At 45.1% G+C, this 21,636-nt stretch overlaps 1 protein-coding gene across 2 annotated transcripts in view; it reads left to right on the top strand.

Moving 5' to 3' along the window:
• mon2 (MON2 homolog, regulator of endosome-to-Golgi trafficking) overlaps positions 1–21,636 on the top strand; it is a 197,555-nt gene that overhangs the window by 159,217 nt on the left and 16,702 nt on the right. The window contains exons 28-30 of one of the 2 annotated variants that reach the window (XM_072485023.1): positions 7,292–7,309; positions 19,154–19,282; positions 20,386–20,576. In XM_072485023.1, the coding sequence (XP_072341124.1) occupies positions 7,292–7,309; positions 19,154–19,282; positions 20,386–20,576 (338 nt within the window). The remainder of the gene's footprint in view (positions 1–7,291; positions 7,310–19,153; positions 19,283–20,385; positions 20,577–21,636) is intronic. The other variant, XM_072485024.1, reaches the window with a different exon arrangement.

The raw sequence follows: 21,636 nt of genomic DNA, 5'->3' as shown, positions 1-21,636 counted from the left end.
GAGAAGCAGAGCGAGACTGTTGCTCTTGGACTAGGGCCCCTACAAGAGTTTACCTCCATCTGTTCCCATATGGGGCTTGGCTCCTCAAAACACCCCAGCTCCTTTTTAATGCTGGCTGTCCAATAGTAAACAAACAGTTCGGGTAACATGGGACTCCCCTCGAACCTCGCCCTGCTCACCAGATTAGTGTAGTTGAACCTCTGGCAAAACAAAACGGTAATACCCCCAGATTGGTTCCCCTCCCTGGGGGGGGTTAACCTGAAAATATTCACTCTACGCCAAGGTCAGTTTGTATCCCAAAGCTCCTAAGTCGCTTCACTGTTTCATCCATAGAGCAGACTGGGTCTGTAATTATACAGAAGCAGGTCATCAGCATATAAGGGCCCCTGATGCAGCTTCCTCCCCTCCCAGTCCCCCCTCCGTTTTATCCCCTTCCTTTGCTATTGCTAACGGCTCAATCGCCAATGCAAACCAGAGTGGTGACAAAGGACATCCCTGCGTAGTACCCCTACTCAGTGAAAAATACCCCGAGCTCGAAGCATACACTGGCCATAGGGGCACTATATAGCAGCCAAACACACAAAATTAACTTCTGCCGGAGATTAAGGTACCTCGAAAAGGTACTCCCACACTACCCTATCGAATGCCTTCTCCGCGTCCATAGACACAATCACTTCTGGTTTTGAAACCAGAGAGGAGGAAAGGACAATATTCAGTAACCACCGTGCATTAGTCGATAATTGCCGACTTTTGTTGAAGCCTGTCTGGTCGTCTGCTATTACCTCCAGCACACATGGCTCCAATCGCAGCATCAGTATCTTAGCTAGTAATTTGGCATCAATGTTCAAGAGGGAAATGGGTCGACATGAACCACACCCTGTGGGGTTTTTGTCCTTTTTCAAAATAAGACAAATAGTGGCCTGTGAAGGGAACAAGGAACCCCATGACAAGGAATCAGTAACTATCAATGGTGCTAACTGGTTGGCAAACCTCTTGTAAAATTCGAAGGGGAACCCATCAGGACCAGGGTCCTTACCTGGTTGCATCATTCCAATGCCCTTCAGTACTTCCTCGGGACTCACTGGGGCCCCCAACCCCCGTGTCTCTTTCCACCACCGGAAAGAACAACCCATCTAAAAATGCCAAACAATTCTCCATGGGATCTGACCTATAGAGGTTCCTGTAAAAAGTCGCATTGACTTCACTCGGGGTGGAAATCAAACTGCCACCTGAGATTTTAATTTGTATAATTTCTCAGGGAGCCACCTTCCGTCTCATTTGGTGGACTAAACGTCAGCTGGCCTTCTCCCCATACTCATTTTAAAAGAAACACCTTGAGCGCGGGAGCTGGCCCACCGTCTTCCCTGTGGACAATAGATTAAACTGTTTTTGCAGTTTTTTTCCTGTTCGCAACACCAGGATAGTGTCAGATGAATATCTGCAATCCGTCTCTAGGATCGCATCCACCAGTCACTGCTGCTCCACCCTCACTGTCGTATCTAAATGCCCCTTATAGGAAATTACCCCACCCCAAAACAACTGGCGTCAGGGCTTCCAACAGTGTTGAGGGAGAGAGAGGGCCATTCCTATTCAATCTAGTATTCTTCTTGATGGTCGTGGACATGCACTCACAAAACCCCCATTCCACAAACAGCGCAACATCCAGCCTCCACGGTGAGCACTGACTAGAATGGGCAGCACGGTAGCATTGTGGATAGCACAATTGCTTCACAGCTCCAGGGTCCCAGGTTCGATTCCGGCTTGGGTCACTGTCTGTGCGGAGTCTGCACATCCTCCCCGTGTGTGCGTGGGTTTCCTCCGGGTGCTCCGGTTTCCTCCCACAGTCCAAAGATGTGCAGGTCAGGTGGATTGGCCATGATAAAATTGCCCTTAGTGTCCAAAAATTGTCCTTCGTGTTGGGTGGGGTTACTGGGTTATGGGGATCGGGTGGAGGTGTTGACCGTGGGTAGGGTGCTCTTTCCAAGAGCCGGTGCAATCTCGATGGGCCGAATGGCCTCCTTCTGCACTGTAAATTCTATGTTAATCTATGTTAATCTCTCCCCAAAGCCAAGTCCACAAATTGTGGAGCATGGTCTGAGATTACGATTGCCGAGTATTCTGCTCTCCGCACCCAAGGGAGAAGGAACCCACCCAATAAGAAGAAGTCAATCCTGAAATAGACATGGCAAAAGAGCGAGAACTCCTTATCCCCTGGGTGCAAAATCCGGCATTGGTCTTTTTATTAACTAAAATTGTTGCACCACTGGCCTGTCCATCAAAGTCCAGATGAAACACTTGGTTCGCCCACCCTTTCCGCAGCCTGATCTGGTCCTTTATCGGCAATTAGGTCTCCTGCAAAAACACAATATCAACACTTCGATTCTTTAAGTGAGCAAAAACTCTCGACCCTTTTACTGGGCCACCCAACCCCTTTACGTTCCAGGTGACCAACCGAATTGGGGGCCTCTTACCCCCTGAGGCCGCCATTTCCAATGTCAGGGGCTGCCAAATACCTACTCAAAAAACACAGGCCCAAGGTGTGCCCAGGATGGCCACCAAACCCACCTGCAGAATGAGACGAGGAGAATCTCATAATCATCAGCAAACTAATCCCTCCCCCTTCCTGCTGGAGGGCTGGTGTGAGAGACACTCGGATGGAGCAGTGATATTGATCCAAAATCTGGAAATCTTGTCATTTCTGATGCTGAGATTTCATTGACTGATTTAATTAGATTGTGTGATGGTGTTTTCTTCATCTTACACTCCTACTCTGTTTCTCTCTCTCTATATGCTTCTCATTTTTCTATCTTTCTCTTTCTCACTCTCTATTTCTCACTCTTTCTCACTTTCTTTCTCACTCTTTCTCTCATTCTCTCATGGTAGCAGCACAGTAGTTAGCACTGTTGCTTCACAACACCAGGGACCCCGGTTCGATTCCCAGCTTGGGTCACTGTCCGTGCAGAGTCTGCATGTTCTCCCCGTGTCTGCGTGGGTTTCCTCTGGGTGCTCCAGTTTCCTTCCACAAGTCCCGAAAGACGTGCTCGTTAGGTGAATTGGACATTCTGAATTCTCCCTCAGTGTACCCGAACTGGTGCCGGAGTGTGGCGACTAAGGTGCTTTTCACAGTCATTTCATGGCAAGGTTAATGTAAGCCTACTTGTGACACTAATAAAGATTATTATTATTATTTCTCCCTCCCCCAACTAACACTCCCTCACACCATCCACACACATGCTAAGCTCATCAAACCACATGGAACTGGTTCAACCCCAATCCCCATCTTACTCCCATTAACTAGCTGCATTTATTGCTATTGGGGCAGTCACCCCAGGATAGAGAAGAAAAACAACATTATCACCCTCCCCGAGGATAAAACAAACCTCACAAAACTAGATTCCCAACAGGGACAATATAATTCCAGCTATGATACAAGAAACAACATTCCTCATAATAGTTAGCACCCCATCAATAAACAAGCCGCAAGTGAAGCGTAAAATCCCCATCATCATCTCCTCCCCCACCCCACCCCCCCTGCCAAAAACACACACAGGAACAAGAAAAAACTTCACCCTCAGACAACAGCTATTACATACAGGATACCCCAATATTCCTCCCAACCCACCGCAATCAAAGACCTTACAAAGGATTGTTAATTTGAACCGAGTCCGTGCTTCTTCACAAAGGGGTCCGCCTCCTCCGGTGCATCAAAGTAAAAGTCCTTTGAATCATAAGTGTGATGTAGTCTCGCCGGATACACTATCCTGAACCAAACTCGCTTCTTGTACAAGGCGGCCTTAACCTTATTAATTTCATTAAAGACTGCCCGCTTCCTCACCAGCTCACCTCCCATGTCTTGGTAGACCCAAAAGAGATTGCCCTCCCACTTCCAATCCCGATGTTCCATGGCTCATTTCAGGGCCCACTTCTTTTCTTGGAAACTATGCAAGTGCACTATGACTGCACGTGACAGTTTGGTCGGCCGAGGTTTTTAGCAAAGTGTCCGCTGTCTAACTCCGAGTCCACACGCCCCATCATTTTCCCAAACATTTGCCAAGATATCTAGTAGGATTCGGCACCTATGCTTCTTCACTGATGCAGCAGTTTCTTCCAGCTTCACCCGGACAGGACCCAGGGCTTCCTCGAACAACTTTTTAAAGTTCTCTGCCATCAGTTTCCACTGCTTATAAAAGTGGGTGTCAAATTCCTTGGCCAGCACACTAATAAGAATGTCCACACAGGTTTCAAGATTAATGCAGATTACAAAGTACATCTTAATCTACAATGCTCTCATTAACACAAAGTCCCTTTTAAACAGACAAGAAGACTATGGGAAAATACACTCTCCAGAAACAGAATGTTTGCCATGTGAGGGTTTCCAAACTTTATTTCCGAAAGCACACTTTAAAATCTTCTCTCATAATTAGGCTTCCCCTTAGCGGTTTGCATTCTGAAATCCAGACCAGGTTTTCCAAATGGCAACATTCCAGTCTAGGATTTTGCACCAACCCCTTTTTAGCATTTCCTTGTTCTGACGACTGTACAAGCTGTTCACAGTTACTTTAACTCTCAATTCCCAGATTGAATTAAAATTACATCAAATGTTTCATCAAATTCTGAAGGCTGCTATTCCACTTTAATCTAGTTACTGCAATTGTTTCTCAACTTTGTTTACTCTTCCTTGAATTCTTCTGAACAATACATTTGTCTCTGTTCACTTAACTCCAGACTTGTTGGACATTTTTCTTAATTTCCCTGGTTTCCTTAACTAGCTGGTCTTCAGATCTTTACCCTTGTTCTCTTCACTATTACTCCATGGTATAGCTTTTCTTATAGCAAAGCTGAGAGATGTTCCCTTTCTAGCCTTCTAAAACCAACTTCAACTAGCAGAGCTGTGAGAGCAGCCTTCTCCCTCTCTACCTATCTTCAGCTGTAATCAAATTAACTAAACTAAAGCTTAAAAGCTTCTCTAGCTTAGAAGGCCCCAGTTGCAAAACAGCCACTGCTGGTTTATTTAGTCTTCATGCCGTAGCACCCTTTAAACAGAATAGCAACACAGTTGGAACCTAACCAACCCCCATTTAGCAAACAACAACATCACCCCATCCAAGAAGAAGAAAATAAACCCCACCCTCCAGCCCCCACACTACCTGCATCTTTCGAACTCCGTTGTTCCAACTCCTCCGTCTCCCATCAACGTTCAGTTCTCCCTCAGTTTATAGTCCCCAATAAAGTTATTGGCCTCCTCTGGGGTTTTGAAATAGTACTCCCGACCTTCAAAAGTCACCCACAGTTTCGCCCGGTACAGCACCCTAAACTTGATCTGCCTTTAGTAAAGAGCCACTTGGGCCCTCTTGAACCCGGCATGCCTTTTTGCCAGCTCCGCTCCAATGTCCTGATAGATTCGGACCCTGTTCCCCTCCCATTCGCAGTTCTGCTTCTCCCTGGCCCACCGCACGATCTTTTCCTTCTCAACAAACCTGTGGAGCCTCACAATCACTGCCCATGGCAGCTCCCCCGCTCTCGGCTTCTGCCTTATGGACCTGCATACCTCTGGGGCCTTGTCCAGCTCCCCCTCCGCCACCAACCCCGCCAGCATTCTTGAGACATATCTCGGAGCACTCGTGCCTTCCACATATTCAGGCAAGCCAACGATATGCAGGTTCTGCCTTCTAGATCTATTCTCCTGTTCCTCTAACTTTGCCCTTAATTACTTGCAAAGGTCCCCCAGGAGCTCTGCTGCCAATGCCACCACCCGATCACTGGTCGAGCATCACCCTCTCCATCTCCCGGATCTGCGACACCTGTGCCGCCAAACACTCGCGGCTCTCTCCATTGAGACTTTCAAGGGTGCTACCGCTCCTTCAATGGCCTTCAATCGATCTTCCTGCATCTCCTTTCATTGCTGGTGGAACTCCTCTCTGATGAATGCCATCAACTGCTCCAGCATGCGACAACCCTTCCCCCTTTTCCATCTTTCCAATTGTTAGTGCACCACATATCTCTTCCAGTTCCTTGGCCAGATCTTTAACCTTCTGCCGGGGCTGATAATCAGCAGACATGCCATTCCAGGAAGCCTTCTCTTCCACACCGTCAGCTACACTTTCCTGTCAAAAGTTCCCCCGTTTTCGGGTAAAAAAAAAAAGCTCAAATCAACACCTTCAGGCCGGAGCTGCTTTGTGTGCGACCACGCACTCCATGGCCGCCACCGAACATCAGCCCAGATTTTCTTTTGCCTGGAATGGTACTTGTACCCACAACTTTCTGACTATTGTCGAGAGTGTTACCAGCTGACCACAAACAGCACAACAAATGTACTTGGAATCTATAGACATCTTTAATCCTAATATCTTCAATCAAACCAAAGTGTGTTTATCTTTGGTTATTTGTTTAAGATATAGATGAATGATCCTTCTTTCTTTTATCACTTTTGTGCTGATCAATATGATACTGTCTTCGTGAGTTGAGAGTTAAACAATACAAAACTCTTAGTTGAATTCTCCTGAATCTAACACTACAAGATTATAGCTCTAGATCAAGACAAATCATTTCTGTTCAGATGTCTTTAGGTTCTCTGAACTATTTCCACTTAAACAAGCCTTATTTTCATTGCTGCACATTTTTATTCAGATACCATATTTATTGGTTGCAATGCATTACTTATTCAAAATAAGCTCTGTATTTGAGATTCTGTTCATTGTCCATACCCTTTTAAAGGATGGAACACTCTCAAAAGATAAATTGACCGCTCTGACCAGAGTATTTTTGTTGGAGTTGCTTAATGCAGCGTTATAGGATGTTTATTTAAACTAAAATCCCCTCTTTTCTCCAATCTACAAATAAAAGAAGTTTCCCATTTGATAAAATCCTCCGAGGGGAGCTTAACAGTTGTGTCAAACCAACACCATCCTCTCATGACCATACATTGGGATTTCAGTTTGACGTAGCAGTGACTTCATGAAAAATTCCTTTTGTCTTCCACCTTTATTCACAATTATTTATTCGGGTCATTGACATAAAAGGTCATGCCACAGCTTGAAAGCTGAATGAGCCAAAAAGGTTAAATGGTCAACTACTCTAACTATGGAAAATGTTTTAAACGGAATTTGTACCCATCCATTTCATTTGAATTAAACTACTAAAATCTTTATTAAAATACAATTGCATTGCATAAATTTTTCAACAAATATACAACAAAATGACAGCTTGCTTACATTTCTAGGTAGTTTGATAATGATTATTATCTTCTTTTGTTCCGTTTATGCTGCTTCTGTACGTGACGGACATATAATAGATTCAACTATTTGCTCCGGTAAGTTTTAAGCCTCCAGAGGTTATTTTTGACTTGACCTACTCAGACTTACATTAGACTACACTAAATCGCATGGCAAAGTACACTTCGGTATACCATTAACACAAATCATTTGCTTCCTTGTTTTTCTGACTTTTAAAGCTGCAGTGTCCTTTTTTTGATGATCCACTTTGATCTGATTTCATGAATTTGAAATCAAATCATACAGTCAATCAAGAATTGATTTTTGGTTGATCTGAGTTCAAAACTTATACAGAAAAAACAAATTTGTAATGAGAAAAAATGCATCTAAGTTGAGATAAATAGTTTTAAAAGGCATTAATTGATGAGAGAGGTTAGCATGGAGCTGCAGACATTTCATGTGAGAGACAAAGGAGAGAGATTCTTTAAAGGCAGGGTTAGCAGTCAGACTTCAGTTCTGTGGTGACTAGACTTCAGTTGGGAATCATTTGGGGTCACCTTTTTAATGTTTTTCCAAAATTTATTCTTGAGATGTGGGTGTTGCTGGCATTTATTGCCTATCCATGATTGCCCTTGAGAAGGTGGTGGTGAGTCAGCTTCATGAACTGCTGCAGTCTTGCAACTTAATCAAGGATCATATGGCAGTATGAAAGTGCACTTCCGATTCTGCTTACAGTTCTGCATCTGTTTGTGTTTAGAATTTACGAACAAATCAATGATCTTTATTATTATCCTTCAATTCGGCCTTTTAAATTGATTTTCAAATTTTAAAGCATTTGCACCATTATTTTCTTCCTCAGCCACCCATCCCTTTTTATGTTTTGGTGTTTTATCGTTTGGTGTTGTCCTCGGGGAAATTGTTTTTCCAAACTTAAACCAAGGTTGAATCGTGGGTATGTAATGTAGTATTCTGCTTCAATTGCAGTATAGTATACATTGTAGGTTATGTACTGTCTTTGCATAGTGTGTCTGTTTTATCAAAAAAAACACACTCTGCACTTAATTCCTCACCCACTCCAACTGAATCCTCTCCATTTCTGACCTGTCATATGTTGTTCCAACCAAACTTAACACCAGGTTCAGAAATAGTGGAGGTAAATTTCTAATTTCCCATTGGAGTGTTAGCTTCGCAGAACAGATTAACCCCCAATGTAGAATCCTGATGTTTTTTTTAAAAGGGAGTGGACCAGTTCTACCAGATAACTGCGCGGATGGTGGAGTAAAAAAATTATCGGGTGGCACAGTGGTGCAGTGGTTAGCACTGCTGCCTCACGGTGCTGAGGATCTGGGTTCGATCCTGGCCCTGGGTCCCTGTCCGTGTGGTGTTTGCACATTCTCCCTGTGTTTGCGTGGGTCTCACTCCCACAACCCAAAAGATGTGCAAGCTAGGTGAATTGCCCACGCCAATTGCCCTTTAATTAAAAAAAAATTGCGTATTCTAAGTTCATTCAAAAAAATTATTGCCAGTACCTCATCCTTCCCTTGGGCACTACTCAGCTCTCTGGTATGAATAATAACGTCAAAACTTAAAAGCCTAATTGTATCCTCAATACATGAGGTGTTGGTGATTTGGGGGGGAAGGGGAGGTCAGTGACAATTTGGAATGTAAATTCTATTAGAATGGCAGGAGATGTTGGGTGTCTAGTGGTCGCTCTGTGCATGTAGTGTTTGCCTGATTTTCTGTCTTTGAGACTGGGTGAAATGTGCATTGCTAGTATTTTGTGCATTTCAGGCTTGTTGCATTTGCAAGTTTTTTTTCTTCTTAGCAGATTTCTCCCATCCTCTTGCTTGTTTTTTTCTGTCATAGGTCATCCTCTTAATTATTTGAATATCCATTTAAATCTTTCTATTACCTCACTGAAGACCTTTTATATAATCTATTAAGCAATTTGTACTTTACACAACAGATGAACTCCTTCTCAGTAAATGGAAATCTGTTTAGTTTTACCCTACTCCTATCCCTTTAATTGTTTTCAATTATTTAAAACACCTTATTTAATGAAGAATATAGACCTGGGCTGAAATTTTCTGGCAGTTTGCTGGTGGCGGGATTCTCTGGTCTCGCCAGCAACGCACCCTCTCCCATGGGTTTCCTGGAGGCGTGGGATGGCTTCAATGGGAATTTCATTGACAACAGTGGGAGCCGAGAATCCCGCCCAAAGTGAATGACGCTCTGCCCCCTGCTACCAAGAAACACGTGGCTGGGAGACATGAAAATCCCACCCGTGTTTTTGAATTATATTTGCACTTTGCAGCTGCTCACTAATTTCTTTTATTTATTTGATTGCCAGTGTTTGTGGTTTGCCTTTTTCTTTCTTCAAACATGGCTATGTCTTGATTGAAATGATGAAGCAACCTTTTATGGATTATTCTTGGACTCATAAAGAATCCTGTTCTTTGCGCTCTGTTCAGTTATGATTCCATCATCTCATTACTTCCTTATGTTCAGCAACTTGAGTAAAATTGCAGCTTAATTCAATTTGCTTGGTTAACATCTGAATATTGTCACCTTGCTTGTTAAGCCCCTTTTCGTTTTCAAACTCCGATATGGGACTCCTGCTCTGAGTCAAAGTGAGTTACGCCCATTCCAAAAGAAAATTGGGATCTGGTTCACTGTTGATGCTTGTGCATGAACAATGGGCTTTTCGGTAAAGGGCACCTCAGCAGTAATTCAGCAACTTCCGAAGGGAAAACCATAGTAAGCAAAAGATTACTGGAACAAGGCTATCAAATTGGACTGTTGCAAACTAAAATTCAGCCAAATCTCTTTAACAATTGTCCATCCTTGTGCAATGTCCCACATTAAAGACCATCAGGTCCTGAAATCTAATAAAGCGGACCATTGTTGAACTGAGAATTTATCCACCCATTCCTGTAGGATCTTCCACATACCACAGCAATTGCCAACTTGCAATTCGCAGACTCACAGATTTGTTATGGCGAAGAAGGAGGCAATTTGGTCCATCCTGTCTGCACCGGCTCTCCAAAGGAACTTTATGACTTTGTGTCATTCTTCTGCATTTTCCCCGCACTCCTGCACATTGTTTCTTGTCAGAATGCCTTTTAGAAGTCCCAAGTACACCACAGCAACAGTATTACCTTTCTGTTACCTCTTCAGAAAACTCAAGCAAGTTAGTTTAAAAAAATATATATGTCTGAAAGTTTTTTAACACAATTTTTCTCCCTTACAAACAATACCCCCCCCCCCCCCCCCCTCGTAGCAAAAAAAAACGAGAAATCGCGCAGAGCAAGATATATACATGGCAAAATGATATATTTGCACAGCTTTGTACACTGGCCCTCACCCGTACGTGCCAGTTTCCCCAACCCTTCATGTTATCTCTTGCTCATCCACCCTCCCAGGCAGTCTCCCCCCCCCCCCCAAGGTTGCTGCTGCTGCTGACCGACCTTCCTCTAACGCTCCGCGAGATAGTCTAGGAACGGTTGCCACCGCCTGTAGAACCCCTGCGCAGACCCTCTCAAGGCGAACTTAATCCTCTCCAACTTTATGAACCCAGCCATATCATTTATATAGGCCTCCAGGCTGGGGGGCTTCGCCTCCTTCCACATTAGCAAGATCCTTCGCCAAGCAAGTTAGTTAAACACAATTTCCCCTTTAGCAATCCATGCTTGCTCTTCCTAATCGACCCACATTGTTCCATGTGACTACTAATTCTATCCTGAATCATTGTTTCCAGATACCTACCCACCACTGATGTTAAGCTGACTGGTCTGTAATTGCTGGGCTATCCTTACAACCTTTTTTGAACAAGAGTATAACATTTGCAATTCTCCAGTCTTCTGGCACTGTCCTGTGTAGAGAGGATTAGACGATTTTGATCAATACCCCTGCAATTTCCATTCTCAACTTCCTTCAATACCTTTGGATGCATCCCATCTGGTTCCGATGCCTTGTCAACTTTAAGTACCTACATTCGATTCAACACTTCCTCCTTATCAATTTTGAACCCTTCTTGGGACTTTCCTCATCTGTTACCATGGCCTGTGTAGCATCTACTTCCTCAGTAAAGATGGCTGTAAACTATTAATTTAATACCTCAGCCATTCCCACTGCTTTCATGTACAAATTCCCTTTCAGGTCACTAATAGGCCCTACTCCTTTTACCACCTTTTGACTATTTATGTGCCCATAGAATACTTTGGGATTCCACTTTATGTTGGCTGCCAGTCTTTTCTCCTAATCCCTCTATGGTTCTCTAATGTGCGTTTTCACTTCTTCTCTGAACCTTCTGTCTATTCCTCTATGGTTCTCAATTGTATTTTCTACATGACACCTGTCAGAGGCACAATATTTCTTCCTTACCTTAATCTCTATCTCCTTTTTCATCCAAGGAGCTCAAGATTTTTTTCCCCATCCTTTCCCTTTTAAGGGAATATATCTTGACTGTGCTCAGACTATTTATTTATTTGAAAGTAGCCCATTGTTCAGCGACAGTTTTTCCTGCCAAACTTTCATTCCAGTCTAACCGGCCAACCTCCATTCTTGCCCAATTTAAGTCGGCTGTCCCCCAGTTAATTATTATTTCTCTGGATTACCTATTTTCCTTTTCTTTTTTTTTTAATAAATATTTTAATTAAAATTTTTGGTCAACCAACACAGTACATTGTGCATCCTTTACACAACATTATAACAACACAGATAACAATGACCTATTTTATATAAACAAAAAACAAAAAATAAATAAATATTAAATAACAAAAATGAAAACTAGCCCTAATTGGCAACTGCCTTGTCACAAGCTACACCCCCCCCCCCCCCCCCGCCCCCCCCCCCCCCCCCCCCCACCCCCAAATCCTGGGCTGCTGCTGCTGCCTTCTTTTTTCCCCCATCTATCTATCCGCAAGATATTCGACGAACGGTTGCCACCGCCTGGTGAACCCTTGAGCCGACCCCCTTAGGACGAACTTAATCCGCTCTAGCTTTATGAACCCCGCCATGTCATTTATCCAGGTCTCCACCCCCAGGGGCTTGGCTTCTTTCCACATTAACAATATCCTGCGCCGGGCTACTAGGGACGCAAAGGCCAAAACATCGGCCTCTCTCGCCTCCTGCACTCCCGGCTCTTGTGCAACCCCAAATATAGCCAACCCCCAGCTTGGTTCGACCCGGACTCCTACTACTTTTGAAAGCGCCTTTGTCACCCCCATCCAAAACCCCTGTAGCGCCGGGCATGACCAAAACATATGGGTATGATTCGCTGGGCTTCTCGAGCACCTCGCACACCTATCCTCCACCCCAAAAAATTTACTGAGCCGTGTTCCAGTCATATGTGCCCTGTGTAATACCTTAAACTGAATCAGGCTTAGCCTGGCACACGAGGGCGACGAGTTTACCCTGCTTAGGGCATCTGCCCACAGCCCCTCCTTGATCTCCTCCCCTAGCTCTTCTTCCCATTTCCCTTTTAGTTCATCCACCATAGTCTCCCCTTCGTCCCTCATTTCCCTATATATATCTGACACCTTACCACCCCCCACCCATTTCTTTGAGATCACTCTGTCCTGCACCTCTTGTGTCGGGAGCTGCGGAAATTCCCTCACCTGTTGCCTCGCAAAAGCCCTCAATTGCATATACCTGAATGCATTCCCTTGGGGCAACCCATATTTCTCGGTCAGCGCTCCCAGACTTGCGAACTTCCCATCCACAAATAGATCTTTCAGTTGCGTTATTCCTGCTCTTTGCCACATTCCATATCCCCCATCCATTCCCCCCGGGGCAAACCTATGGTTGTTTCTTATCGGGGACCCCCCCAATGCTCCAGTCTTTCCCCTATGTCGTCTCCACTGTCCCCAAATCTTCAGTGTAGCTACCACCACCGGGCTTGTGGTGTAGTTCCTCGGTGAGAACGGCAATGGGGCTGTCACCATAGCCTGCAGGCTAGTCCCCCTACAGGACGCCCTCTCTAATCTCTTCCACGCCGCTCCCTCCTCCTCTCCCATCCACTTACTCACCATTGAAATATTAGCGGCCCAATAGTACTCACTTAGGCTCGGTAGTGCCAGCCCCCCCCTATCCCTACTACGCTGTAAGAATCCCTTCCTCACTCTCGGACTCTTCCCGGCCCAAACAAAACCCATGATGCTCTTTTCTATCCTTTTAAAAAAAGCCTTCGTGACCACCACCGGGAGGCACTGAAACACAAAGAGGAATCTCGGGAGGACCACCATCTTAACCGCCTGCACCCTCCCTGCCATTGACAGGGCTACCATATCCCATCTCTTGAAATCTTCCTCCATCGGTTCCACCAACCGCGTTAAATTTAGCCTGTGCAATGTGCCCCAGTTCTTAGCTATCTGGATCCCCAGGTAACGAAAGTCTCTTGTTACCTTCCTCAACGGCAGGTCCTCTATTTCTCTACTCTGCTCCCCTGGATGCACCACAAACAGCTCACTCTTCCCCATGCTCAATTTATACCCTGAAAAATCCCCAAACTCCCCAAGTATCCGCATTATTTCTGGCATCCCCTCCGCCGGATCCGCCACATATAGTAGCAAATCATCCGCATACAAAGATACCCGGTGTTCTTCTCCTCCCCTAAGTACTCCCCTCCATCTCTTGGAACCCCTCAGCGCTATCGCCAGTGGCTCAATCGCCAGTGCAAACAGTAATGGGGACAGAGGACATCCCTGCCTTGTCCCTCTATGGAGCCGAAAATATGCCGATCCCCGTCCATTCGTGACCACACTCGCCACTGGGGCCCTATACAATAGCTGCACCCATCTAACATACCCCTCTCCAAAACCAAATCTCCTCAACACCTCCCACAAATAATCCCATTCCACTCTATCAAATGCTTTCTCGGCGTCCATCGCCACTACTATCTCCGTTTCACCCTCTGGTGGGGCCATCATCATTACCCCGAACAGCCTCCGTATATTCGTGTTCAGCTGTCTCCCCTTCACAAACCCAGTTTGGTCCTCGTGAACCACCCCTGGGACACATTCCTCTATTCTCATTGCCATTACCTTGGCCAGGACCTTGGCATCCACATTTAGGAGGGAAATTGGTCTGTAGGACCCGCATTGTAGCGGGTCCTTTTCCTTCTTTAAGAGAAGCGATATCGTTGCATCAGACATAGTCGGGGGCAGTTGTCCCCTTTCCTTTGCCTCGTTAAAGGTCCTCGTCAGTACCGGGGCGAGCAAGTCCAAATATTTTCTGTAGAATTCAACTGGGAATCCGTCCGGTCCCGGGGCCTTTCCCGTGTGCATGTTCCTAATTCCTTTCACCACTTCTTCTACCTCGATCTGTGCTCCCAGTCCCACCCTTTCCTGCTCTTTCACCTTGGGAATTTCCAGCCGATCCAAAAAGTCCATCATTCTCTCCCTCCCATCCGGGGGTTGAGCTTCATATAATTTTTTATAAAATGTCTTGAACACTTCATTCACTCTCTCCGCTCCCCGCTCCATCTCTCCTTCCTCGTCCCTCACTCCCCCTATTTCCCTCGCTGCTCCCCTTTTCCTCAATTGGTGTGCCAGCAATCTGCTCGCCTTCTCCCCATATTCATACTGTACACCCTGCGCCTTCCTCCATTGTGCCTCTGCAGTGCCTGTAGTCAGCAAGTCAAATTCCACATGCAGCCTTTGCCTTTCCCTGTACAATCCCTCCTCCGGTGCTTCCGCATATTGTCTGTCCACCCTCAAAAGTTCTTGCAACAACCGCTCCCGTTCCTTACTCTCCTGCTTTCCTTTATGTGCCCTTATTGATATCAGCTCCCCCCTAACCACCGCCTTCAACGCCTCCCAGACCACTCCCACCTGGACCTCCCCATTGTCATTGAGTTCCAAGTACTTTTCAATACATCCCCTCACCCTTAGACACACACCCTCATCCGCCATTAGTCCCATGTCCATTCTCCAGGGTGGGCGCCCTCCTGTTTCCTCCCCTATCTCCAAGTCCACCCAATGTGGGGCATGATCCGAAATGGCTATAGCCGTATATTCCGTTCCCCTCACCTTCGGGATCAATGCCCTACCCAGCACAAAAAAGTCTATGCGCGAATAGACTTTATGGACCTAGGAGAAAAACGAGAACTCCTTACTCCTAGGTCTACTGAATCTCCACGGGTCCACACCTCCCATCTGCTCCATAAAATCTTTAAGCACCTTGGCTGCTGCCGGCCTCCTACCAGTCCTGGACTTCGACCTATCCAGCCCTGGTTCCAACACCGTGTTAAAGTCTCCCCCCATTATCAGCTTTCCCGTCTCTAGGTCCGGAATGCGTCCTAGCATTCGCCTCATAAAATTGGCATCATCCCAGTTCGGGGCATACACGTTTACCAAAACCACCATCTCTCCCTGTAGTTTGCCACTCACCATCACGTATCTGCCCCCGTTATCCGCCACAATAGTCTTTGCCTCGAACATTACCCGCTTCCCCACTAATATAGCCACCCCCCTGTTTTTCGCATCCAGCCCCGAATGGAACACCTGCCCCACCCATCCTTTGCGCAGCCTAACCTGGTCTATCAGTTTCAGGTGCGTTTCCTGTAACATAACCACATCTGCTTTAAGTTTCTTAAGGTGTGCGAGTACCCGTGCCCTCTTTATCGGCCCGTTGAGCCCTCTCACGTTCCACGTGATCAGCCGAGTTGGGGGGCTTCCCACCCCCCCCCCCCTTGCCGATTAGCCATCATCTTTTTCCAGCTTCTCACCCAGTTCCCACGCAGCTGTATCTCCCCCAGGCGGTGCCCCCCCGCCCATCCTCTCCCGTACCCACTCCCCCTTTCCCCAGCAGCAGCAACCCAGTAATTCCCCCCTCCCACCCCCCCCCCCCGCTAGACCCCCCGCTAGCGTAATTACTCCCCCCATGTTGCTCCCAGAAGTCAGCAAACTCTGGCTGACCTCGGCTTCCCCCCGTGACCACGGCTCGCACCGTGCGACGCCCCCTCCTTCCTGCTTCTCTATTCCCGCCATAATTATCATAGCGCGGGAACCAAGCCCGCGCTTCTCCCTTGGCCCCGCCCCCCATGCCTATTTTCCTTTTCTATAATCATCTTAAACTTGCAATATAATGATCACTGTCTCCTAACTGTTCCCACACTGATCTACTTGGCCCACTTCATTTCCAACTACCAGGTCTATTAATGCCTCCTTTCCCGTTGGACTGCACACATACTGCTGTAGCAAATAGTCCTGAACGCAATCTAGGAACATTTGTCCCTCTCTAACCTTTACATTACACTGTCCCAGTCTACATTTGGGCAATCAAAGTCCTCTATTAAAACTACCCTATAATGTTTGCATCTCTCTGTAATTTTTCTGCAGATTCTACAAACTTCTCACTCGTTGGCGATCTATAGACGACAAGCAATGTAATTGCACCCTTTTAGTTCCTTAGCTCCAGCCAAATTGACTCTGTCCTTGAGCACCCTGGGACATTCCCTTTCTCCAGGGCTGCAATGCTCTCCTTGACCAATATTGTCACCACTTCCCCTTTCCTTCCTTTCCCATCTTTTCTGAACACCTTGTGCCCAGGAATATTTTACACCCAGACCTGCCCTGCCTTGAGCCAGGTATCTGTTATCACCACAACATCACATTTCCTCACTGCAATCAGCGTTTGTAACTCCCCAATCTTATTTACTGTACTTTGTGCATTCACATACATGCACAGTAACCCTGATTCGGACGTCCTTACTCCGACTTCACCTGTTAACTGACTACCTCTATACTAGTGCTATCTGTCCCTTTCAATATTTTTTGCATCCTGGAATCCCTCTTTAATATTTCCTCTTGGTTCCCACACTCTTGCCGAGTTAGCTCAAAACCCTTCTTAACAGCATGAGCAAAACACCCCACAAGGAACTCTGTCCCAGCTCTGTTCACGTTCAGTCCAGCTTGTACAGATGCCATCTCTCCCAGAGCCGGTCCCAGTGTCCCAAGAATCTGAAGCCCTCCTGCGCCATCTTTCTGTCTTGTCCTCCTATTTCTGTACTAACCTGCATGTGGCAATAAGATTACTCCAAATATTATTGCATTTGAAGTCCTCCATGCCAATTTTCAACCTAGCTCCCTAAATTCTGATTGCAAGGCCCCCATCTCCCTTCCTACCTAAGTCATTGGTGCCAGTGTGGACCACAACCTCAGACTATTTACCTGCCCCCAGCAGAATGCCCTGCAATCATTCTGTGACACCCTTGACCCTAGCAGCAGGGAGACAACATACTGGAGTCAAGTCAACAGCCAAAGACGCGCTGGTCTGTTCCCTTGACTCATGAAACCCCTCTCACTATTGCTCTTGAGCCGCTTTTGGTTTGTACCAGCATGTTAATTAATTATTGTGTAAATCCAATATAAATCTCAGAGGCATTACCTGACATGGTATCAAGGTGAAGAAGAATCAGAGTGTCTGGAGGAGGCAGTTCAGGTCTTGCCTTCCAGTTTTTAATGACTAGTGGTGCCACAAACCTGGCTCTGACTGCACTCCTCTGAGGAACCAGTGCCTGCACCAGCTTCCAAAATGGAAAACTGATTTCTGAATGGGACCCCATGGGACTGCAGCACTTCCTGCCAAGTTCTCTTAGACTGCCGGGTAGTCACCCATTCCCTCTCTGCCTCCAGGCCCTTAAGCTGCAGTGTGATCGCCTCTCAGAATGTGCTATCCACGTAGCTCCCAGCCTCACGGATGCACCACAGTGACTCCAACGGCTACTCAAGCTCCAGTACCCGGAGTTCAAATTTCTGCAGCGGACAGCACTTCCTGCACATATGGCCGACTCGGACACCAGTACCGTCCAGGACTTTGCACATATTACAAGACACACATTCCACTCGCTTGAGCTGCCCTGCCATGTCTTAACTTTACTTTTCCTTATGTTATCTTTATTCTACTTTGGATTACTTCCAATACCTTGTTTTATTGGCCCTACTTTTCCTTATTCCAGATGCACTGTCCTTACACTGAGCACTTAACCGGCCAATCAACTTGTTAGTTTCCTGTGACGTTACCACAGCAGTTGAAATTATGTGCACCTTGGCTCCCAACTGCCTCCCGCAACTTCAGGTTGCACTACAATCCCATTTAGAGCAGTTAAGGGTCAGCCACATTGCTGTAGGACTGGAGTCACATGTAGGCCAGACCAAGATGACATCAGTGAATCTGATGGCCTTTTACGATAGTTGATGATAGCTATCATGGTAATCATTACTGACACTAGTTTTTATATTCCAGATTTATTAATTGAATTTAAATTCCACCAGCTGCTGTAGAGGTATTTGAATCCATATCCCCAGATAATTAGGCTGAGCCTCTGGATTATTAGTCCAGTGACATTACCAGTATGCAGAATTTGGTTTGTAATTGGCCAGTAACATCAAAGTTTACTGATCTCTATGGCTTGACGGAAGACACAATAAATACACTTTCTCTGTACCCCACAAATCCACTGCGGTCTGTCATGAAGCAGATGCTTTTTTCAGTGATCGATAACTTTGATATTAATCACTTGAATCAGTTTACTTCTCTTAATGAAAAAGCTACATGAACAATCACGCTTCTTCGTGTACGGGTAGAAATAGTGTAACTATACATGGAAATGGTGTAATATAGGTAGACAATTTATATTGTATTCAATTTAATGCTTAATTTGACAGTGAAAAACTGTGTTCTTGAATCTTCAGAATCAAGCTTAAATCTTAGTGCCTACCTTCCTTAACTGAGGTCTAAAAGTCTGGAGAGCAGTGATACTGCAACTTTAAACTGCTACCATTCCCCTCCTTCAGTTGTATAAATCTGTTCTTTTCTTTCTACTTCAGTGATCTATGCATGCGAACCAGGAAAATTAAACTGATAACCTTCAGATTGCAAGATTATTAGTATTTTCACTAACTTTAAAATTAAACGCCAGAAACTGTGGTTCCTTGCAGGCGGAGTGGGTGGCTTTGAATTATGTGCCATTTGCTGAAAAATCGCTGGAGGTTGTTGTGGATTTGTACCAGAAGACAGCATGTCACAAAGCTGTGGTAAATGAAAAGGTCCTTCAGAAAATCATTAAGGTAATTTATGATGAAGTACAGTAAAATGGTGTATAATTATTTTGTGGATTGACTTTGGGTGTTATATAATGCAGGTCAAAATCTGGTCTAGGTTGAGATTCATCTTAACTGATCTATAGATAACCATTTGCCTTTTAGGATTCTTTTCAACTTGGTAGTGTTGCAGTTTAATAAGCTTTAAGTTTTCAGTGCTTTATATTAATGATCCTAAAATTCTAAAACCTATTTTAATAGTTGTTTAAATGAATCTTGACCTTATAAAATATTCAAAACTTAGATGATCTTCTTAGTTGTGGATTTCTGATTACAGTGAGCTGACTTTTGAATCTGGAAGTGAACTCTGATCAACTTTCTACCCCCAATAGAATGGTACGACTGTGACATGCATTAATCCTGTTTTTGCAGCCATAAAATAATTTTATAGATGGTGTCTGTTGCACACCTTTTCTCGCTATTAAAATGACGTCAAGCCCTTACTGGCACAAGAAATTTTCACACTAGCCTTTCACTTTCAGGACTGAGTCTATACTGATGGGATTATATATAATCTTGACTCTCCCAGCAGGAAAGGGTATGCTTGAAATTAATTTAGACTGTTCCTAGTCACAACAGCCCCAGAGTTCGAAATTCGCCACTGGTCATACTGGCTGAAGGTTTCCTTTGTGTCTAGGAAATCTGTTTACAAAGAATTAGTTTTATGATTTTGTCACACAAAGTGCAGAGTCAATCTTCCCCCCCCCTGTGGTTACAATCACAGTCAGGGAGTCCATTAACTGGTTTGAGTAGTGGGAAGAATCACATGCTTTTCTGAAGTTGGGACAAAGACATCCTTATTGGGTCAGAATAAAAATCTTAACTCTGCAGCAGACTATAGTGTACATACCAACATTGGGTTCCATGATGACACTGGATGGTCAAAGTAGAGAGGTGTTTAGTTCCCAGCACAGCTTGATGAATTTAAAATTGTAATTTTGTTGTTTGAAGTAATTCGAAGATATGTTGGATTTCTAACATTAAATTCCTGCAGTAGTCTATTGGTGCAGATTATATTTAGTCACAGTAATTCGTCCTCTCTCACTCATTTACTGTCCTTTTTTTATTAGACTTTGAGGATACCACTCAATCTGAAGTATGCCTGCCCTTCTGAAACAACATGGAAAATGGCTGTTTCCTCTCTTCTTAAAGTACTTTCTATTGGACTTCCTGTTGCAAGGCAGCATGCTTCCTCAAGAAAATTTGATACCATGTGGCCAGAACTAGCCAGCACATTTGAAGACTTCTTGTTTACAAAAAGGTGCATCTAAAATTGTGCTCTATTTCACAAATATTGCAGCTCCAGTATCCTTAAGGTTATTCTACGTACAGCATGGCCAGTTGCATGGTGGTTAGTCATCTGAATATCACATATCAGTGGTTCAGTTGGATCTCAGGATTGTCCATTGTCAATTTGCCTCCTTTGATAGGACTTTTGGCCGAGTCAGAACGTTGTGTGTTTTAAGCCCTACGACTGAACATGTTCGTGCAGTTGGTGAGGGAATCTTGCTTTGTTGGAAGTGCTCTCTTTTGGATGAAATATTAACCAAACATTCTGTCTATCTGCTCAAATGGATCACACATCATTAGTCAAAACAGAGAAGGAACTCTTCCTGTTGCTCTTGATAACCAACCAGCATCATGAAAATAAATTGTCCAGTCCTACATTCATTTACATTTAAAAAAAATATATATATTTTATTAAATCTTTCAAACAAAATTTTTCCATTTTTACAAATAATACAATAACTGGTAAATAACATTATTTAAATAATATAGTGAACTAACAAAGTGACCAAAAAATAGTGCTCTCTCCCCCATCCCCCCCCCCCCCCCCCGGGTTGCTACTGCTGTCAATCTATTTTCCCTTAACGTTCCGCGAGATAGTCAAGGAACGGTTGCCACCGCCTGGAGAACCCCTGAGCCGATCCTCTCAGCGCAAATTTGATTCGTTCCAGCTTTATGAATCCTGCCATGTTGTTTATCCAGGCCTCCACGCCGGGGGGTTTCGCTTCCTTCCACATAAGTAGGATCCTTCGCCGGATTATCAGGGACGCAAAGGCCAGAATATCGGCCTCTTTTGCCTCCTGCACTCCCGGCTCTTCCGCTACCCCAAATATCGCTAACCCCCAGCCTGGCTTGACCCGGACCTTCACCACCTTTGAGATCACCCTTGCCACGCCCCTCCAGTACTCATCCAATGCCGGACAAGACCAGAACAGGTGTGTGTGGTTCGCCGGGCTTCCCGAGCACCTCCCGCACCTGTCCTCCACTCCAAAGAACCTGCTCATTCTTGTTCCCGTCATATGTGCTCTGTGTAG

This window comes from Scyliorhinus torazame, chromosome 19, assembly GCF_047496885.1.
Source record: "Scyliorhinus torazame isolate Kashiwa2021f chromosome 19, sScyTor2.1, whole genome shotgun sequence".
Classification (NCBI taxonomy): Eukaryota; Metazoa; Chordata; class Chondrichthyes; order Carcharhiniformes; family Scyliorhinidae; genus Scyliorhinus; species Scyliorhinus torazame.
This window is presented reverse-complemented; position numbering and strand designations above follow the sequence as displayed.